Consider the following 21,896-nt stretch of genomic DNA (forward strand, 5'->3'; position numbering starts at 1 on the left):
TTCTTCTACGTGACAATATTGTGATCATTGATACCTTAATACATATCCACTTCAGTGTGTTAGTTTTCTTTTTCTCTGCATCTAACAGTCGTCCCACAGACACGTCACATAAGTTACTGCGTAATGTTTTCTGCTCGGTCGTAACTGCACCGCTAACTGCAGTACGCCTGTCGCTATATCGGTATAGGCTAACCGATTTGCGTCCGCCCGTTTACACTTGACCACCTGACCTGCTGCCCATGGGAAAATAAGCATTAATGATTTGCTCTTGCCATAGGTACCTGGAAGTACTAACCAACCCAAAGAAGAACTACATCTAATAGCTGTAATCATTAGTCTGCAAGTGAAGTTAATACTGATGTAACGCTGTTCAGCACACTACCCTCAGACACCAATAAAAATATCTGCACTTGTACCCCTGACACTATGTATACTGACGTGTTGTGTGCGTTACGACGAGTAACGGAGACGGTTTGTTTGGAAAGTGAGAGTGCGCTGATGTTGCAGGCGACTCGCGAGTGAACGAGCAGATCGACCTGGCGGTGGTGCACACGCTGTGGATGCGCGAGCACAACCGCGTGGCGCGCGAGCTGGCGGCGCTGAACCCGCGCTGGAGCGACGAGGCGCTCTTCCAGGAGGCGCGCAGGGTCGTCGTGGCCGAGCTGCAGCACATCACCTACAACGAGTTCCTGCCGCTCGTGCTCGGTAAGGCAGCCCACGGCAGGCGTCTCTGCCAACCCCCAAGATACCGGCACAAAGTCACCCCTGAAATCCGGGAAGTAGTACCCTTCCCCTTTCGTTTTGCACTGGCCAACAAAGACACTGCATATTTATGTGGAATATGCCGAGTTTTTATTCCGTAGAAATGTTGGAACAAATGAGGCAATACTGACCCTACAACTTATCTTAGAAAATAGATTAAGGAAAGGCAAGCCTACGTTTCTAGCATTTGTAGAGCTTTTGACAATGTTGACTGGAATACTCTCTTTCAAATTCTGAAGGGGGCAGGGGTAAAATACAGGGAGCGAAAGGCTATTTACAATTTGTATTATTTGTACACAAACAAGATGGCAGTTATAAGAGTCGAGGGGCATGAAAGGGAAGCAGTGGTTGGGAAGGGAGTGAGACAGGGTTGTAGCCTCTCTCCGATGTTATTCAATCTGTATATTGAGCAAGCAGTAAAGGAAACAAAAGAAAAATTTGAATTAGGAATTAAAATCCATGGAGAAGAAATAAAAACTTTGACCTTCGCCTATGACGTTGTAATTCTGTCAGAGACAGCAAAGGACTTGGAAGAACAGTTCAACGGAATGGACAGTGTCTTGAAAGGAGGATATAAGATGAACATCAACAAAAGCAAAACGAGGATAATGAAAGTCGAATTAAGTCGGGTGATGCTGAGGGAATTAGATTAGGAAATGAGATGCTTAAAGTAGTAAATGAGTTTTGTTATTTGGGGAGCAAAATAACTGATGATGGACAAAGTAGAGAGAATATAAAATGTAAAAATGTAGACTGGCAATAGCAATGAAAGGGCTTCTGAATAAGAGAAATTTGTTAACATCGAGTATAGGTTTAAGTGTCAGGAAGTCGTTTCTGAAAGTGTTTGTATGGAATGTAGCCATGTATGGAAGTGAAACGTGGACGATAAATATTATAGACAAGAAGAGAATAGAAGATTTCTAATTGTAGTGCTACAGAAGAATGCTGAAGATCAGATGGGTAGATCACATAACTAATGAGGAGGTATTGAGTAGAATTGGGGTGAAGAGAAATTTATGGCACAACTTGACTGGAAGAAGGGATCCGTTGGTAGGACATGTTCTGAGGCATCAAGGGATCAGCATTTAGTGTTGGAGGGCAGCGTGGAGGGTATAAATCGTAGAGGGAGACCAAGAGATGAATCCACTAAACAGATTCAGAAGGATGTAGGTTGCAGAAGGTACTGGGAGATGAAGAACTTCGCACAGAATAGAGTAGCATGGAGAGCTGCATCAAACCAGTCTCTGGACTGAAGACCACAACAAAAACAACAACAACAACATGCTGAGATTAGCGGCTTTGTTACAAAATATATATAGGATAATTTTTCTGCTTCGGTCACTTTTTTGCACATAAAATCTAAGACAAAAGAAAAATAAACGATGCACCACGAAGAAGTATGCAAATGGGGTGGAAACCAGTAGATCTTACATATATGTACAGACAAACAAATGATTATAATTTCAGAAAAATTGGATGATCCAGTCAAGAGAAGGACCTTCATAAATTGAGCAAGTCAATAAGACATTGATCTACCTCTGGCCGTATTACAAGCAGTTATTAGGCTTTGCATTGATTAATAGAATCGCTGGAAGCCCTCCTGAGGCATATCGTGGCAAATTCTGTACAGCTGGCGCCCTACTTCGTCAAAATCGTGGGCTGGTTGGAGGGCCTCGTCCACAATATTTCAGGCGAAGTCAGTTCGGGAGAGATACGGTGACCTCGCTGGCCAAGGTAGGGTTTGGCAAGCACGAAGACAAGCAGCAGAAGCTCTCGCCGTGTACGTGTGGGCGTTATCACCCGGGATGACTTGCCACAAAGCTTAAGAAAACGGGGAACAGAATATCGTGACGTAGCGATGTCCAATGAGGATGCCGCGGAAGCCAACTAAAGGAGTCCTGCCGTGAAAAGAAATGGCATTCCAGACCATCACTCCCAGCTGACAGTCAGATTAGAATCCCGCCAATGTCGGAGCGTCTGCAGACACATATTAGGGAGGAATCTCATTTAATGGAGTAGAACTGTCTCCAGTGATGAGTCCCGCCTCGAACTGAGCCCCAGTCACCAGCGGAGACATGTCTAGGGACGCTCCGGACGGCTGTGTGATATCTACCTGACTGTCGCCTGCCACATTGCCTGATAACCAGGGGTAATGGTGCGGGGTGCCATTTCATTTCATACCAGAATCACTTTTGCTGTCATCCGCGACACTTCCAGCACGGCGATACGTCGACGATATTCTACGCTGTTTTGATGCCCCTCATGGCAAGCCATCATGGGCTTACATTTCCGCAAGATAATGCCCGTTTGCACATGGCGAGAGGTTCTATTGCCTGTTTTCGTGTTTGCCAAACCCTACCTGGGCCAGCGAACTCCTCGGATCTCTTCCCAATTAAGAACATTTGTTGCATTATGGGCAGGGCCCTCCAGCCAGTTCGGCATTTTGACGATCTAAGGCGCTAATTGGACAGAAGGTGGCACGATATCTCTCTGGGCCAGATCCAATAACTCTATCAATCAATGCCAAACCCAACAAGAGCTTGCATCAGGCCCAGAGGTAGGAGGACGCGTTATTGACTTGCTCAGTTTGTGAAGCTCTTCCTCATACATAAATGTCTTAGAGTGTGTTTATTAACGTGACACGTTTCGTCGGCATGCTGCCATCATCAGGTTCTTTACATCTAAACGTCGACGTCTAAAATTTAATTTTTATCATGCTGCTATTATATCCTTTTCCGTAGCTGAGTGACGAGCTTGTCTGTTTCCAGTGCATAGAACCTGGCTTCAATTCACAGTACTGCCAGGGATATTTCCATAGTAGGACGACGGGAACGGTGTGCGCTCATGCTAGTGTGCCCAGTGGAGGACCAATTTGAAATGAGTCCTAGCTAGCAACAGCTGGAAGAGCGGTGCGCTTACTTCATTGCCACGTCCACCACTGATTGTCAGACAGAGAACGATAAGGGGGCCAGCCGGCATGGCGAGTTTCTCTAGGCCACATCGTGTATTTAAGTTTTAATTTTATGTTGCTACATATTCCACAACATCTACATCTACATGATTACTCTGCTATTCGCAATAAAGTGCCTGGCAGAGCGTTCAATGAACCACCTTCAAGCTGTCTCTCTACCGTTCCACTCTCGAACGGCGCGGGAAAATCGAGCACTTAAATTTTTCTGCGCGAGCCTTGATTCCTCTTATTTTATCGTGATGATCATTCCTCCCTACATAGGTGGGTCCCAACAGAATGCTTTCGCAATCGGAGGAGAAAACTGGCGATTGAAATTTCATACGAAGATCCCGTCGCAACGAAAAACGCTTTGTTTTAATGATTGCCACTCCAATTTACGTATCATAAGTGTAGCACTATCTCCCCTATTTCACGATAATACAATACGAACCGCCCTTCTTTGTACTTTTTCGATGTCATCTGTCAGTCCCACCAGATGAGGATGCCACACCGCACAGCAATACTCCAGAATAGGGCGGACAAGTGTGGTGTAAGCAGTCTCTTTAGTAGACCCGCTGCACCCCCTTTTTTTTTAAGTGTTCTGCCAATGAATCGCTTTCTTTGGTCCGCGTTACTCGCAACATTATCTCCAATTTAGGTTATTTGTAATTGTAATCCCTAAGTATTTAGTTGAATTTACAGCCTTCAGATTTGTGTGACTTACCGTGTAATCGAAATTTAGTGGATTTCTTTTAGTACTCATGTGAATAACTTCACACGTTTCTTTATTCAGGGTCAATTGCCACTTTTCGCAATTCGTTTTAGTCATCTGATGACTTTGATGACTTTACAAGACGGTAAATGACAGCATCATCTGCAAACAATCTAAGACTGCTACTAAGATTGTCTCCTATATCGTTAATATAGATCAGGAACAATAGAGGGCCTATAACACTTCCTTGGGGAACGCCGGATATTACTTCTGTTTTACTCGATGACTTTCCGTCTATTACTGCGAACTGTGACCTTTCCCACAGGAAATCACGAATCCAGTCGCACAACTGAGGCGATATTCCATAGTTTGGTTAGAAGATTCTTGTGAGGAACGGTGTCGAAAGCCTTCTGGAAATCTAAAAATATGGGATCAATTTGACATCCCCTGTTGATAGCACTCATTCCTTCATGAGTATAAAGAGCTAGTTGTGTTTCACAAGAATGATATTTTCTGAATCCATGCAGACTACGTGTCCATAAATCGTTTTCTTCGAGGTACTTCACAATGTTCGAATACAGTATATGTTCCAAAACCCTACTGAAAATCGACGTTAGTGGTATGGGCCTGTAATTCAACGGATTACTCCTACTTCTCATTCTGGGGATTGGTGTGACTTATGCAATTTTCCAGTCTTTAGGTACGGCTCTTTCTGTGAGCGAGCCGTTGTATATAATTGCTAAATATGGAGCTATTGTATCAGCATACTCTGAGAGGAACCTGATTAGTATACGATGTGGACCAGAAGCCTTTCCTTTATTAAGTGATTTAATCTGCTTTGCGACACCGAGGATATCTACTTCTATGTTTCTCATCTTGGCAGTTGTTCCTGATGGGAATTCAGGAATCATTACTTCGTCTTCTGTGGTGAAGGAGTTTCGGAAGACCGTGTGTAATAACTCTGCCTTTGTGGCACTGTCATCAGTGACTTCACTGTTGTTATCGCGCAGTGAAGGTATTAATTGATTCTTGCCACTGGTGTGCTTTATGTATGACCAGAATCTCTTTGGGTTTTCTCCAGATTTCAAGACAGAGTTCCGTTATGGAAATTATTAAAGGCACCTCGCATTGAAGTTGGCGCTATATTTCGAACTTCTGTAAAACTTTGCCAGTCTGGGGGATTTTACGTTCTTTTAAATTTGGCATGCTTTTTTCTCTGCTTCTTCAACAGCGATCTGACCCGTTTTGTGTACCATGGGGGATCTGCACGATCACTTATTAATTTATGTGGTATATATCTCTCCATTGCTGTCGATACTATCTCTTTGAAATCATTCCACTATTTTTCTGCGCTTACATGACCAGAAGACTGGCTCTTAAAACGGCGTTCTTTTTTTAAGTAGATATACTTTTCTTTTCTTTTTTGATGGTTGTAGGTGTCACGGCATTCAGCCTAGCAGCAACTACCTTGTGATCGCTAATCCCTCTATTCGTCACAATACTCACAATTTGTCCGGGATTATTTGTTGCTATGAGGTCAAGTATGCTTTCGCAACCATTTCGCTTCGATCCTAAGTTAAGTGTCAACTTGATCTTTTGAATAATTTTGTATACACGGATTTTCGAGGTAGAGGTGTTTGAGTATTACCTTAGATGGATAAACCGGTATACTGTACTGGCATAACATTTTTCATTTAGAATAACTTATTGCCAAAGGAAATTCATTCAAAACATGCGAAGCTTTATAAGCCGCTATCTCCCTTGTTTTCAGCAGTTAAGAAATTGGGGGAGGAAAGCAAACTCCATCCTTCTTCTCTTGAGGATGATCAGGGTCTTCGCAATGCATGAAAGAGAAACAGCATGTACGATGCACCTTAGAACCATTCTTGATTAAGGAGGAATTAAGTAACTAGATGCTACAGGCATATCAAGAGAACAAGACCGGTATACTGTACTCCAAGAATTAACCCTAAAAAAGCTGTGTTCCATATGGGAGCCGCACCAACAACAAAAGGAGAACTTCTCAACAGTGTTTGAACCGCTTCAAAAAGCATTCAACTAATATTGAGCGCCGATCTGCTGCAGAGTTCTCATCTTCCCAGAAAAGAAACAAATTTCAAAGCAGTGTCCCTACACCAGATGCCGGGAGTGCTAACGAAAAATAAATCTTTTTGATCAGGACCACACGTCTGACCACAGATGTGTTTGGGCAATTGGAAAATTCAGGGATCAGAACTACTGATTGTTCAGACTTACAGTCTACTCAGTTTGGCACGCTCTGACTTCCACCTATTTCCATACCTAACGAAATTTGTGACTGGAAATAATTTTGAGTTCATAGAAGAGGTATGGAAGGTATAGATTCATTGCCGACCTTCAGAAATCGCATTTCAGATATGTAATCTGCTCATGTTAACTTAAATCGCCATTAAGTCGAAAGATTTGTCCCTTTTTGCAAAAAATTACAGTATTTTCCTATCTGGCCAAGAAATTTTGTCCTTAGCTTGTATGATACAAGCACAAGGCTATTTTCCAATGCAGCAAGTCACACTCATTGTTTTTTACCACTGATATTTATTTTTCTTACAACGCTAAAAAGGAAATATTGGGGGAAAAAAGAGATACTTTCTTTCATTTGCAGGTAATGCGTACATGGATAAGTTTGAGTTGCGGCCGAAAAACAAAGGGCATTCGAAACTGTACGACAACAACGTGAACGGTGGCATCACCAACGTATTCGCTACTGCCGCTTTCCGGTTCGGACATAGCTTGATCCAAAGTAGCCTAGAGTGAGTACTGAACATTTCTTTTCATTATACGTGTCCCTGTGTGACTATGAAAACTGACATTTTTGTGGTCACTGTTACAGAGGGTTCAGTATATTCGGGACACTCAAACAAAATCTGACTCTTCACAAGCACCAATTCACACCATTCCCGCTGTATGGTGACGGGGCGTTCGACAACTTCGTGAGGGGACTGTCCACGCAACCGTGTCAGCGCATGGACCGCTTCTTCACCAAGGAGGTAAGTTGCGATGTTTCGAGATAAATGGAATGACTGCATAATGGAATGACGACAATTAAAGTTTGTGGCGGACCAGGACTCGAACCCGTGTTTCCCGCTGTTTCCCGCTTTACACGAGCTGTCGCCTCGAACCGCCTTGGCTCACCGTGCACAGCTCACGGCCAGACCGAAACTATTAATCCGACCTGTGGCGGCAGCCGAGCCCTCTTTTACATTCTGCCATAGCAGCGCGAAGACGTTTACAACGACACATCTACAATCTATACAATGCAAGCCACGTTGTGGCGTGTCGCGGAGAGTACTTTGTGTACTGCCATCATTTTCCCCCTTACCTACTCCAACCGCGAATAGTGCGCGGGAAGAACAATTGTTGGAAGGCTTCAGTGTGTGCTCGAATTTTACCTTCGTGGTCTTCTTCCGAGGTACATATGCAGGAGAAAGTGACTTGTTGGTTGAAGCTCCTAGGAAAGTACGCTCACGGAATTTAAACAGTAAGCCATACCGTGATGCGTAGCGTCAATCTCTTAGCGTCAGCCACCTAAGTCGGACAAACATTTTCGAGACGCTTCCGCACCAACTAAACGAAACTGTGGCTTAACACGCTGCTCTTTTTTATGGGTATCCTCTATGTCCTGTATCTGTCCTATGTAGTAAGGATCCCAGTTCGTCGAGCAATACTTAAGTAACGATCGGACGAGGATTTTCTAAGCTGCCTCCATCGTGATGGACTATAAATCCTGTTACAAACCAAAATATACATCAAATCAGTTCGAGTATATTTAGCGAACACACAAAGCATTAATACGTTTCCAGCCCAGATCCGTAACAGAAGTTAAACTATGCTCTCTACTTTAGGAGACGGTGGCGGTATTTTAACACAGAGGACATCATCCAGTTGCAACGAGTTTACCTCATAGTATACTCGGTAATTTCCAAATTTTGAGGTGATTCGAAAATTCTTGGAGTGTACGGATAGCCGAATAATCTGTCCCCTTTTTATAAACCTAATCTGCCAAAATCATGAAGCTTGACCGCGAATCAACCTAATCTGTTGAGGTCTCAGCACCAAACAACGGACGAATGCCAGCAGAAACGTCGCAAGGCGCTGAAGCTCCAAAGGTTAAGAATACAGAGTGGATCAATTAAGGTTTTTTTGCTTGAAGTGTTAAGAGTTTGCGAAGACGTTCGTGGCACGCGTGTGAAAGCTTGATACGACTCTTGTTTCTCTTTCCCAAAGCATCCATGCTCAGGCCATTCCCAGAGGATACTAGAGTATTCGTCATATAAAGGCAACAGACATGGGTAAGAAGACGTATTTACTCTTTACTTTTGGTTGGCAGATAACTGACCACCTGTTCCAAGGAGATCTGGACTTCGGACTGGACCTCGTGGCTCTGAACATACAGCGAGGACGGGACCACGGGTTGCCTCCGTACGCTGACTGGAGGGAAGTGTGCAATCTTGAGCCCATCAACACGTGGGACGACATGCTCAAGATGATGGACCCAGATGTAAGTACTGCTGCTTTTACTTGCATTTTACGTTACAGAAACCCTCCATCGTGGCTAACGTTCATTTTTAAGACTGCTGCAAACGCGCGGGTACGTCACTGGTTTAGAAATTCAAACGACCGAAACTTTTCTTTCAGAAAAACTGAAAACGAAAATTAAATTGTGTTAGGGGACTGGAATATGGCTGTAATAAAAGAGCCAGAAGGAAAAAAATTTAGGTGAATACGGACTAGGGGAAAGGAATCAAAGAGGTAGCCGCCAGGTAGAATTTTCCACAAAGCTTAATTTAATCACCACTAACACTTGGTTGAAGAATCGTGAAAGAATGTTGCACACGTGGATGAGACGTGTAGACACGGCGAGGTTTCAGATTGATTATATAATCGTAAGACAGAGACTTCGGAATCAGATTTTAAACTGTAACATATTCCCAGGGCCAGATGTGGACTCTGACACACAATTTATTAGTTACGAACTGCAGATTTCTTCCACGTAAATATTGGTCTAATAAGCTAATGAAAATATCTTGTGTGTTCTGATGCGTCGCCCCATTCATAGTTTCCACCCTCATACACTGCAGTATCCTTCTGTCAATACTATAAACAAAGTGTATGAGAATTTAGGATCGCCTGTTATTTAAACAATCGTTCTTTTTAAATATCCAAATTAGTTTGAGGAGTTTTGTACCATCATCAGTTGGTTCAATTATTCAGTTCTGTAAAATGCAAATATATTTTGAGTAATAATATTAGAACGAAAAATAGGCCTAAAAGCTCTTATGTCTGTTATGAGTATTGCATATTGTCTAGAGTGTTAGCTTCTGTACGACCTTACGTTGCTGCACATCCGACGAAACGATATTATCGTGAGTTTAACAGATCACTTTATCTACGTAAGTAATTTTATTGCGTGAAAATTTGGTCCCGATATATTTTCACAGAACAAAATTACTTTCACAGATAAAGTGATTTGTTACAGTTATTAAATATAAGTTACAGTCCGCTGCGGGGTACTGTGGGCACCTGCTTTGTACCGATGGATGATAATGCTCTACCTCATAGAGCAGGGGTGTTTTCTTAGAAACAGAAGATTCTGCCCGCATAGCATGGCCTGATCGCTCTCCCGATTCGTATCCCATAGGGCAAATCTGGGATGCGGTAGGGAGACGGGCTGCATCACGTCACCACCCAGCAACCATTTTCCAAGACTTGCGAGCGGCTCTGCAGGAAGAATGGGCATTGCCTCCACATGAGATTGATGATACCATTCACGGCATGCCTTGTTGTTGTCAGACTTGTATTGCTCCCAGAGATGCGCACACACCATACTGAGCATATTAACCAGTTGTCCTAATGTGTGTGCAACTCCCTTAAGCTGGAAAAAACCGAAGAACATTTTTGTCTACCTTTATGCATATTGCAATTGTTTTCCTTCTATATTCTTTACATGGTTTCTATTTTACTAACGCCTGCTTTTACTGTTTTGTGCCAAAATAAACGCAAACTTGCAAATTTTCCGTTTGTTGCTTTAATTGTGGAAACCAGTGTACTTTGCTTCAAAATCTACGTATTTTTAATAAATTGTTATCCTCTGATAATTTTTATCTCAGTGGAAAGCTTGCAGGACAGAGTCAACACAATACAGTTTAGATTATGACACAACTGTTGTGTTGGGATACAATTCAAGTATTATATAAATACTGTGTCTCAAATTGAATTTTAGTAACACGCCTAATTCACACAACTACTGGCACTATCGGCACGTTTGGAATTTTTTAATATATAAACAACATTTAAAACTGAAAAGCTGTGTTTGGAAAAAGGAAAACATTAAACTATAATTGTCTTCAAAGATATTAATAACAACTAGCTTGATCAAATATAAAAACTAAACTAAACGTCTCCGAAAAGGCCTGGGAAGGCCAAACAGTACCTACCGGCAGCCGTGTCATCCTCAGCCCACAGGCGTCACTGGATGCGGATACGGAGGGCATGTGGTCAGCACACAGCTCTCCCGGCCGTATGTCAGTTTACGAGACCGGACCCGCTACTTCTCAGTCAAATAGCTCCTCGGTTTACCTCACAAGGGATGAAGGCACCCCGCTTGCCGACAGCGCTCGGCAGACCGGATGGTCACCCATCCAAGTGCTAGCCCAGCCCGACAGCGCTTAACTTCGGTGTTCTGACGGGAACCGGTGTACCACTGCGGCAAGGCCGTCTGCTTGATCAAATATACTAAACTGTATGTGACCATTACTTAGAAGTGGAGACATTATGTTAGAGGTACCAATATCTGTTTAATGTTTAATTAACATTTATCAGTGACCTTCATGAATAAGTCATGTAGAAACTGTACTGACTTCAGAAAGGTACATCTTGTCTGGCAAGGGAAAAACTGAGAAGCGAGCTGCTTGTCAGATGTGTTATGGGAAAGGCGTAAAGACATATATGAAATTTCTACTTGTGGCAAAGTATTGTGTAATGTTATCACCCAAGTTTAAACTTGAATGTTTGCGACACACAGGAGGAGCGTGAAGCAACAGTATGTCGCGGAAATTACCGAAACTGTCGGCCTTCTCTTAATTTTCTTCGGTGAATTTAAAAAATCAGTTACGTACAGTTTCTGCAGAGGCGCTACACGTAGAGCCTGGAGATACTGTTTACACATTTTCGACTTTTACGAGATTATCAAGAACAAATCTAAGTTTATTGCTCTCGTCCCTATGAGGATCCGACCATAAGAGACGATAATTGGGATTCACATACTATACTCATGGCTATAAATGAAATGCAGACATTAACCCACCCGTCACTTTAGAGGTGGAGCCCCTCCACGCCCACACCGGCATGATGGCCAACACAAAAGGTCTACTGCCATCTCTGCATAAGGGTTAGTATTCACTAAAGTGAGGTGTCGCAGGATGTGGGTACTGCGATGTTTGCGTACGTCTGGTTAGGATTAACCATTAATACGCGCTCATCTGGAGATAGATTGGTCGAAATCTGACGAAGGGTAGCGGTTTGAAGGGCAGAGGAAAAAAAGTGCCAAAGCAAGAGCCTCTGTTAAAGTTAGGTCGGGCGGCAAGAGCAGTAGCCGTTGTCTTGCTGCCTGCGATAGGTTGTGCAAGGATAGGCTTTGTTAGTAGTGGGTATCATGCATGTCGATACCTTGACGTTGTGCGTTTGTGCTGCTCGGCGGCTGGCGCTGGGTGCTGGTACAGAGTCCTCGTTCAGCGTCCTGCAACCTGCAACAGTTAGGTTTGTTATCGGTCTTGTGTCCGATAGGTCATATACCGGAGGCACAGTGTGAGGGAGTGTTGGCAGATTGTTCGTGCGTCTGTGGGCGAGCTCGTCGGTGTCCCTGCTGTGGCCTGTTGGTCGGCTCTAATAGCAGCTGGTAGTTGCCAGTCAGTGTTGCTGATATGCAGGGGCTTGCCGACGTTTGTCGCTGTTTGCGTATGTTAGTTAACCATAGGTGGCTATGCCCTAGCTAGCAGTGTCTTTGGCCGCTTGTGTTTCGACCTGTGGTTGTGATCATAGTTTCCCAGAGTGAGGATGAAAGGATTGTTCGAGTGTCTCGAGTTCCTGTATAGTCGTGTGGCATGTTTCTTGAATACTTCCTTGAGGGTATCAAGGCGGTATTCATGGTGAAGATCCACGGTGCGTGTGTAGCGTGGAGCATTGCTGATGAGGGGAGATGGCATAGGTAGAAATAAGCATACTTTGCTGTCACCCGTCACTTTAGAGGGGAGATGGTATAGGTAGAAATAAGCTTACTTTGCTGTTACATACACGTTTGTGAAATTAACCTGCATGCCAGATTTATAACAGGTGGGCACATTGTAGCCGTTCCCTAGAAACTAAAACAACGATAATTATTCTTTTTATTAGATTATTTAAAGCGTTATAATATTTCGGCATTTACTAGTTTGTGGTTTATTAACATAGGTTCTAATTATCTATAGTGTACTGTCAAACAGCTACGAAATTTGTATGATCAAAATCAGTGAGATATGCTTATCAAATTTGTCATCAAATGTATGTAAGCAAAGTATGTAAAAGAAAACAGGATGTTGATGAGGAAAAGTGGTGTCACGAATCATTAGGAACTTCTGTTAACATTACGTATCACTGCTTCTCGAATAAGTGCCAACACAAGCAGGAATCAGAAACCTGTGAGTCAATTTCATAATAATGAAACGCTGCACCACTTCCGTATTTTTTCATGCTTAGCACGACACTTTTCGAGAATTTCTGATTGTCACGATCAGATATTTACATTGGTATTTGGTGTATTTTGCTGTCTGTCTTGCACTGCAGTCTTTGGACGTTGTAAGATACTGTGCCTCCCCCATTGCGCAGGAAACGATCCACACGCAAGCCATCGCTCAGACTGTTTGTGAAATTTCACATTGTGTGTGAGATTTTCTCCATAATGTAGGAGGCACAGCAGGTGCCTTACAACCTCAAAAAGACGACATAGTAGTGTATAAGAAAGATGGAACACACATACAAACCGTACGTAAAATATTTAAGTAAATATTTTCGCCTTACAGTGGAAACAAATTCTCGAAACGCGCAGTGCTAAGCACGAAAAAAAAATGCGTACCGAGTGCACTGTTTCATTATTTAAATAAGAAACACTTGAGCAAAGATGTCAACTAGCACTACATATGGTCAGACAAAAAAACGCGTGAAATTGTTCTGACGTATCGTGTAGCTGAGCATGCGCAGTACAGACAATTTGAGAACGATTTCACCCGACAGTGACACCTTTACCCGAACGAACCTTAAAGCTTCCAGCTAGCCTCTCTCATCATCTTCCATCAACGTGGAATTTAACAAGCTCATACTCCAGACTTCACTATTCCTGTTTCTCTGTCCGGAAAATTTACCATAATACAACCGAAATGAATTTATTTATCGTTGGTAAGTGTCATGTCACTAATCCGTTAACGTCACACATTTTCCAGAACTGACAAGGGGAGGCTACGACGTTTGGAACGCGTATTTACTGCAATCTTCGTCCACTCGTAGTACTCGATGAGGACAACAAAATGTGTAGCCGGCCGAAGTGGCCGCGCGGTTCTGGCGCTGCAGTCTGGAACCGCGAGACCGCTACGGTCGCAGGTTCGAATCCTGCCTCGGGCATGGATGTGTGTGATGTCCTTAGGTTAGTTAGGTTTAACTAGTTCTAAGTTCTAGGGGACTAATGACCTCAGCAGTTGAGTCCCATAGTGCTCAGAGCCATTTTTTGAACAAAATGTGTAAGCAGTAGCGCGTACTTCTCAAGCGTTATTGAGAAAATCGCAAGATAATTTCGGTCGTCAAATATATACCTGTGCGTGACCGTTTTTACCATGAAGCGCCGACAGCCGAGTGGTGCCGGCACGGTAGCTCAGCGTGTTCGGTCCGAGGGCTGTGTGCTCTCTGTAATAAAAAAAAAAATGAGTGAAGGGATCAACAACGAACTTGAACGGATGTCACGTGACGTCCGCTACGTCCATATACAACGATCAATCACGAACAAAAAAAAAGAGGCTAGCCTTCAAGCCCCGTAATCGCTGGGTCGCTGGATCGACTCCCGTTCGTCAGTTCTTTTTTTTATTTTCAACACAGTCATTTTCTTTACTATTTATATTACAATTGATATAATGGGAAAAATACGTGTAATCGGATGAACTTTTATTAAATTTACAATATTATTTGGCAGTCTACAAATTTTTATTATCACAAATAATATAATATTAATAACTATCGACTAGTAAACGACCAAACGCATAATGTGATACTGAAAATGTATGCTTGTCCGTGATTTGAGAAATCCCTTATACCTGGAAGGAGCCCGAAACTACTTGTTACCTTCTAGTTATGAGCGGCACAGATGCCTTTCGAAAGATGTACAATTAATCGTCGCTTTCGACATTGCGAGTGCAAGTCGCAGGATGGTATTTTTCGTAAAAACATGGAAAACAAAGTTAAACGGCACGAGCTACATTGAACAAACGCTATGTTTCCGCATACGGAAGGTCTTTTGAGGTTTTCCGTGGAAAAACAATCCTCGTTAACATTTTCAAAAACCTCTCTTTCAACCGATAATTTGGAAGCATACCACGCATAACGCAGCATTTCGTTAAATATCGGCGCTGATAATTGGTCATGCAGTATGGAGTGTATTTTAATAGCGTCTTCACAAGAAACAATTTCTCGTTCTCTTTCGATTAAATATGAACAATTTTGAAGACACGGACAAGCATACATTTTCAGTATCACTTTATGTGTTTCGTCGTTTACTAGCCGATAGTTATGAATACTATATTATTTGTGATAATAAAAATTTGTAGACTTCCAAATAGCATTGTAAATTTAATAAAAGTTCATCCGATTACACGTATTTTTCCCATTATATCAATTGTAAAAGAAATAGTAAAGAAAATTATTGTGTTGAAAATAAAAAAAAGAACTGATGAACGGGACTCGATCCAGCGATTACGGCGCTTGAAGGCTAACCACTTCTTTTTACGATTACCACTTTTTTTAAGGGTGTTTAGTTATGAATAGGTGGAGACAAGGCGGGCAGGGGTCGGAACCCGAGGCCTGGCCGCGATGTCTCCCCCTTCCCGTCCCTGAATCCCTCCCTCAAAGTAGCTTTTTGATTTATTTTTATTTTATTTTATTATTTTTTTTTTTTTTACCAGGAACAGGGTAAATGAACAAAGGATCTTTATTGGTACAAACTTAAATACAACAGAAATGCCATCCTTCCGGTGAGAATAACACAAGACACTACACTCGTACAAGGCGAGCAATTTTTTTTTTATGAACAAGATGTAGGAAAAAAAGAATAATAGTACTGATGTAAGCTAAGAGGTGTCAAGCAATATACAGTGGAGTGGGGGAAAAACCAGTGTGTTCTAGTATAGTGCATAAAAGAAAGGAGGCACGTGTCCATGCGCCTATTCCACTGTGGGTTACGATATAGAAAGTAGCGCGGGGGGGTCTCAGATGTCAGCAGGTGGGGGGGCGGGAGTGCTGTCGGCGTGTGGCACCATCCAACTGAGCGGGGGTGACGTAAAGATCGCATGTAGGTAATTGGCGAAGAAGGCGCGGTAGCGCGGTCGATGTTCGACTTCACTGTGGGCGGTTTATAGGTACTGTCAGAAATCAAGGCGTGATTTGTCGCCGTCATTATACATATAGGCGATCGTCCATCCCTTGACCCATACAATCGTATGATTTTTGGTGGCGGGGAAATAAGTATCCTCACGATGGATAAAAGTCCTTGGGTCAATCGAGTCCGGCACCACTCGGCTGTCGGCGCTTCATGGTAAAAACGGTCACGCACAGGTATATATTTGACGACCGAAATTATCTTGCGATTTACTCAATAACGTTTGAGAAGTACGCGCTACTGCTTACACATTTTATTGTGCTCATGGAGTACTACGAGTGTACGAAGTTTGCAGTAAATCCACGTTACAAATGTCGTGGCCTGCCCTTGTGAGTACAGGCGTCCACTGATTACGACACAAAGGTGACGAAATATGTTTGGTCATTTAAATGAACTATTAAATACCGATTAGGTTTGGCACTGCTGGAACGGAGACGCTGGTGTTGCAGGCGGTGTCGACCCTGCGTCAGCTGTACAGCTCGCCGCGGGAGGTGGACCTGTTCGTGGGCGCCGTGGCGGAGCGCCCGCTGCCGGGCGCACTCCTCGGCCCCACGCTGGTCTGCCTCGTGGGCGACCAGTTCGCGCGCCTGCGCAGAGGCGACCGCTTCTTCTACGAGGAGCCCGACCAGCCGTCCTCCTTCACCGAAGGTACACTTCTACTCCTCTTCCTCATTTTTGTGTTTTCTGTTGACTTACCTTCAAATCCCAAACCATCGTTGGAGTGATACAGCATAGACACGATAGTGGAAATCAGTATAAAGGCAGGGTTCCTAACAAGGGAACCTCCCCATCGCACCCCCCTCAGATTTAGTTATAAGTTGGCCCAGTGGATAGGCCTTGAGAAACTGAACACAGATCAATCGAGAAAACAGGAAGAAGTTGTGTGGAACTATGAAAAAAATAAGCAAAATATACAAACTGAGTAGCCCATGCGCAAGATATGCAACATCAAGGACACTGTGGGCTCAGTGGCGTCGTGGTCCCGTGGTTAGCGTGAGCAGCTGCGGAATGGAGTCCTTGGTTCAAGTCTCCTCTCGAGTGAAAATTTTTACTTTCTTTATTTTCGCAAAGTTACGATCTGTCCGTACGTTGATTGACGTCTCTGTTCACTGTAATAAGTTTAGTGTCTGTGTTTTGCGACCGCACCGCAAAACCGTGCGATTAGTAGACGAAAGGACGTGCCTCTCCCATGGGAAAGTCGTAGGTCAACTGATTCCTCCACAGGAAAGCACGTCTGATATATTCTATACGACACTGGTGACGGCATGTGCGTCACAAGACAGGAATATGTGGACGACCCACCTAACTTGTACACTTGGCGAATGGGTAAAAAGATTCTTCTGCCTTGCCGGATTTAGGTTTTCTTGTGGATGTGATAATCACTCTCAAAAAAGTGATGAAAACATAAGAGTAAACTGCAACAAATGAATGCAACTGTTTCACAGTCGCACAGTTTTCCCTGTGCTCTGTCAAAACATATGTTTTTAACGTTTTCAAATTTTTCCGTGTGTAGACTGTCAAATCCTACATATGTCCAAGCAAATCCGAACATGTCCTGGAATTTTGGAGAGCGAAGTCGATTATGTGTGAGTACCTGAACTTTGATAATTGTCTCAAAATAAAAAATTAAACTTTACACCCGAAGGAAGACTTGAACCAAGGACCTTTCGTTCCGCAGTTGCTCACGCTAACCACGGGACCACGGCGCTACTAAGCTCAGAATCTCCTTGATGTTGCGTATCTTGCGCATGGATTACCTCAGTTTGTATATTTTGCTTATTTTTTTCATAGTTCCACACAACTTCTTCCTGTTTTCTCGATTGATCTGTGTTCAGTTTTTCAAGGCCTATTCACTATGCCAAATTATAACTAAATCTGAGGGGGGTGCGATGGGGAGGTTCCCTTGTAAGAATTAATACACTGAAGAGCCAAAGAAACTGGGACACCTGCCTAATATCGTGTAGGGCCCCCGCGAGCACGCAGAAGTGCCGCAACGCGATGTGGCATGGACTCGACTAATGTCTGAAGTAGTGCTGGAAGGAATTGACACTGTGAATAATGCAGGGCTGTCCATAAATCAAAAAGAGTACGAGGGCCTCAAGATCTCTTCTGAAAAGCACGTTGCAAGGCATCCCAGATATGCTCAATAATCTTCACGTCTGGGGAGTTTGATGCCCAGCGGAAGTGTTTAAACTCATAAGAGTGTTCCTGGACCTACTCTGTAGCAATTCTGGACGTGTGGGCTGTCGCATTGTCCTGCTGGAATTGCCAAAGGCCGTCGTAATGCACAATGGGGCATGAATGGATGCAGGTGATCAGACAGGATGCCTACCTACGCGTCACCTGTCAGAGTCGTATCTAGACGTATCAGGCGTTCCATATCACTCCAACTGCACGCGCCCGACACCATTAAGAGCCTCCATCAGCTTCAACAGTTCCCTGTTGGTATGCGGGGTCTATGGGTTCCTGAGGTCGTGCGGTTCTAGGCGCGCAGTCCGGAACCGTGCGACTGCTACGGTCGCAGGTTCGAATCCTGCCTCGGGCATGGATGTGTGTGATGTCCTTAGGTTAGTTAGGTTTAAGTAGTTCTAAGTTCTAGGGGACTGATGACCACAGCTGTTAAGTCCCATAGTGCTCAGAGTCATTTGAACCATTTGAACCTGAGGTCGTCTCCATCCGGTCGATACAATTTGAAGCGAGATGTGTCCGACTAACCAACATACCGGGTGATCAAAAAGTCAGTATAAATTTGAAAACTGAATAAATCACGAAATAATGTAGATAGAGAGGTACAAATTGACACATATGCTTGGAATGACATGGGGTTTTATTAGTACAAAAAAAGTTCAAAAAATGTCCGGCTGATGGCGCTTCATCTGATCAGAATAGCAATAATTAGCATCACAAAGTAAGACAAAGCAAAGATGATGTTCTTTACAGGAAATGCTCAATATGTTCACCATCATTCCTCAAAAATAGCTGTAGTCGAGGAATAATGTTGTGAACAGCATTGTAAAGCATGTCCAGAGTTATGGTCAGGCATTGACGTCGGATGTTGTCTTTCAACATCCCTAGAGATGTCGGTCGATCACGATACACTTGCGACTTCAGGTAACCCCAAAGCCAATAATTGCACGGACTGAGATCTGGGGACCTGGGAGGCCAAGCATGACGAAAGTGGCGGCTGAGTACACGGTCATCACCAAACGACGCGTATCTGTCGGACATTTTGTGAACTTTTTTTTTTTGGTTCTAATAAAATCCCATGTCATTTCACGCATGTGTGTCAATTTTTACCTCTCTATCTACATTATTCCGTGGTTTATTAAGTTTTCAAATTTATACTGACTTTTTGATCACCCGTTATTTCCAATCATCATCAGCCCAACGTCGGTGTTAACGGACCCAGGCGAAGCGTAAAGCTTTGTGTCGTGCAGTAATCAAGGGTACATGATTGGGCCTTTGGCTCCGAAAGCCCATATCAACGATGTTTCGTTGAATGTTTCGCATGCTGATCTTGTTGATGGCCCAGCATTCAAATCTGCAGCAATCTGCGGAAGGGATGCACTACTGTCACGTTGAATGATTCTCTTCGGTCATCGTTGGTCCCGCTATTGCAGGATATTTTCCGGCCGCAGCGATGTCGAAGATTTGATATTTTACCGGATTCCTGATATTCACGGTACACACTTGAAATGGTCGTACAAGGAAATTCTCACTTCATCGCTATCTCGGAGATGCTTTGTCCCATCGCTCGTGCGCCAACTGTAACACCACTCTCAAACTCGCTTAAATCTTGATAACCTGCCATTGTAGCAGCAGTAACCGATCTAACAACTGCGCCAGACACTTGTTATCTTGTATAGGCGTTGCCAACCGCAGCGCCGTATTTTACCTGTTTACATATCACTGTATTTGAATACGCATACCTATACCAATTTCTTTGGCGCTTCCGTCCATGTAAGTAGTAGATACATACAAGACATAAAAAGTCATTGCAGAATCACATGGTTTCTTTCATGAGTAACAAAATAAGTCGTTTGCATTCCCTGGATGGAAACTGGTATAGAGGTACTCGTTGTCCCCTTGTGTTATTGCATTGTTAGTACTTTGTCCAACCTCCATCCCCAATTATCTCAAAAATTACCTTCGGCATTGATTTAGTTAGCGTTCGTAGTTCTTGCACTGAAACTGTCGCCCACTCTTCTCACACCGGTCCTTTCATCTCATATACGGAGTCAAATTGCGTTATATTGCGATAAACACGCCTTGCAACTATTACCCAAAGGTTTTCCACCGGGTCCAAATCCGGGCTACGCGCAGGCCAGATCGGGTCATACATATCTTCATTTTAAAACCACTTTTTTGTTCTACAGAAACGTGGACAGATGCGTTATCTTGTTGAAACATTACGCTTTTGTCCCTCAGGTCCTAATACATTCTAGTCCATTCTGTCTCTAGCATCTCTGTCTACATATTACAGTTCATTCTAATGTTCACCCAAGCAATGCTGCCCGAATCATAACCGTTCCACCACCAAAATTTCTACTCCTTCTTACCTACTCCTCTTTCCTCAGATCTTTCCAACCATACTGAATTCCATCCTCACCATCTAAATTAAACTTCTTCTCATCACTGTACATCACTTTATTCCATTCTCAAGTCCATGACATATGGTTTTCAGCAAACTTTAATTTACCCTGTTTATTTTTCGGTATTAGAGCTGGCTTCTGCAGTCGTTTCTTCAATGCTAGATGTTTGTCATTTGACAAAATCTGTCGTACACGTCTAGCAGTTACTGGCAACTGTAAACCAGCAAAAAGTTTGAGAACAATAGTAACGGTTTGTGCCCCTTGATTTGCGCAAACGTAACTGTTTAGATACCTCAGATAATTTTCTGCTTTTCCCATATTTCCCGTTCTGTCCCTATCGTATTCGAATCTAACGAAATTATAAATCACTGCATTCGAACACTTCGACTTCTTGGCGATTTGACGATTATAGAGTCCCATTCCCTTCTACATGCCAATTTTTGTTTTTTCATCGCGTGATAATTGTTTTCCGCGTGGCAGTGTCACAATCTTGCTTTATGTGCACAATACGCACTGTCACTAATGGTGTCTGTTTCCTGTCTGCAGGAAAGGCATATACAGGCACAGTAACAATGCGCAGAGCCGACTGCCTTTATACCCAATTCCACCTTCTATCATGTGAATCGCTTGTTAGGTACTGTACTACTGACATCAAATGCGATATCATTTGACTGAATATGTCAGTGTACTGGGTATCATGCTACTGCATACACACTGCGCATAACTGTACCAACCGACAATGTTAACTTTCCAACGAATATCCATGCCTTTATACTAATTTCTATTACATTTATAAAGATCGCACATAATAAACACGTTTAGTCAAATTTAATTTTTCAACTCGTATGCATATGAAATGAGAGACGGTCTTCAAAATTAAAAATATTCCAAGTTGAATTAATGCGGAGTAGTCTACTTGTATTCCTGGCAATTTACACGGCCAAGTCACATTAATGTGACCAACGCTTATGTTCGACGTCATTGTGCAGAAAGCACTCACAATCGGCCCGTGGCAGCTCTAGCAGTGGAGGGTATACAGAGGGGTCCAAAAAAATGTATCCACTGTTTAAAAGTCCATAACTGGCAAACTAATTGACGGAGTTGTCTCATCTTTGGTTGTGTAATAGTTTGTAGTTCCGGCAATCGCCACACAAGTGTTGTATTGCGCTGTTT

At 43.2% G+C, this 21,896-nt stretch overlaps 1 protein-coding gene and 1 pseudogene across 1 annotated transcript in view; one reads left to right on the plus strand and one right to left on the minus strand.

Annotated features, from left to right (window-relative positions):
• The window catches only part of LOC124775205 (peroxidase-like), a 193,314-nt gene that overhangs the window by 151,739 nt on the left and 19,679 nt on the right, over window positions 1-21,896 (plus strand). The window contains exons 12-16 of the mRNA XM_047250047.1: window positions 508-705; window positions 7,066-7,213; window positions 7,294-7,450; window positions 8,791-8,961; window positions 16,581-16,779. Coding sequence (XP_047106003.1) covers window positions 508-705; window positions 7,066-7,213; window positions 7,294-7,450; window positions 8,791-8,961; window positions 16,581-16,779 — 873 coding nt within the window. The remainder of the gene's footprint in view (window positions 1-507; window positions 706-7,065; window positions 7,214-7,293; window positions 7,451-8,790; window positions 8,962-16,580; window positions 16,780-21,896) is intronic.
• LOC124727608 lies at window positions 11,066-11,182 on the minus strand (annotated as a pseudogene).

Source organism: Schistocerca piceifrons, chromosome 1 (assembly GCF_021461385.2).
Source record: "Schistocerca piceifrons isolate TAMUIC-IGC-003096 chromosome 1, iqSchPice1.1, whole genome shotgun sequence".
NCBI lineage: Eukaryota > Metazoa > Arthropoda > Insecta > Orthoptera > Acrididae > Schistocerca > Schistocerca piceifrons.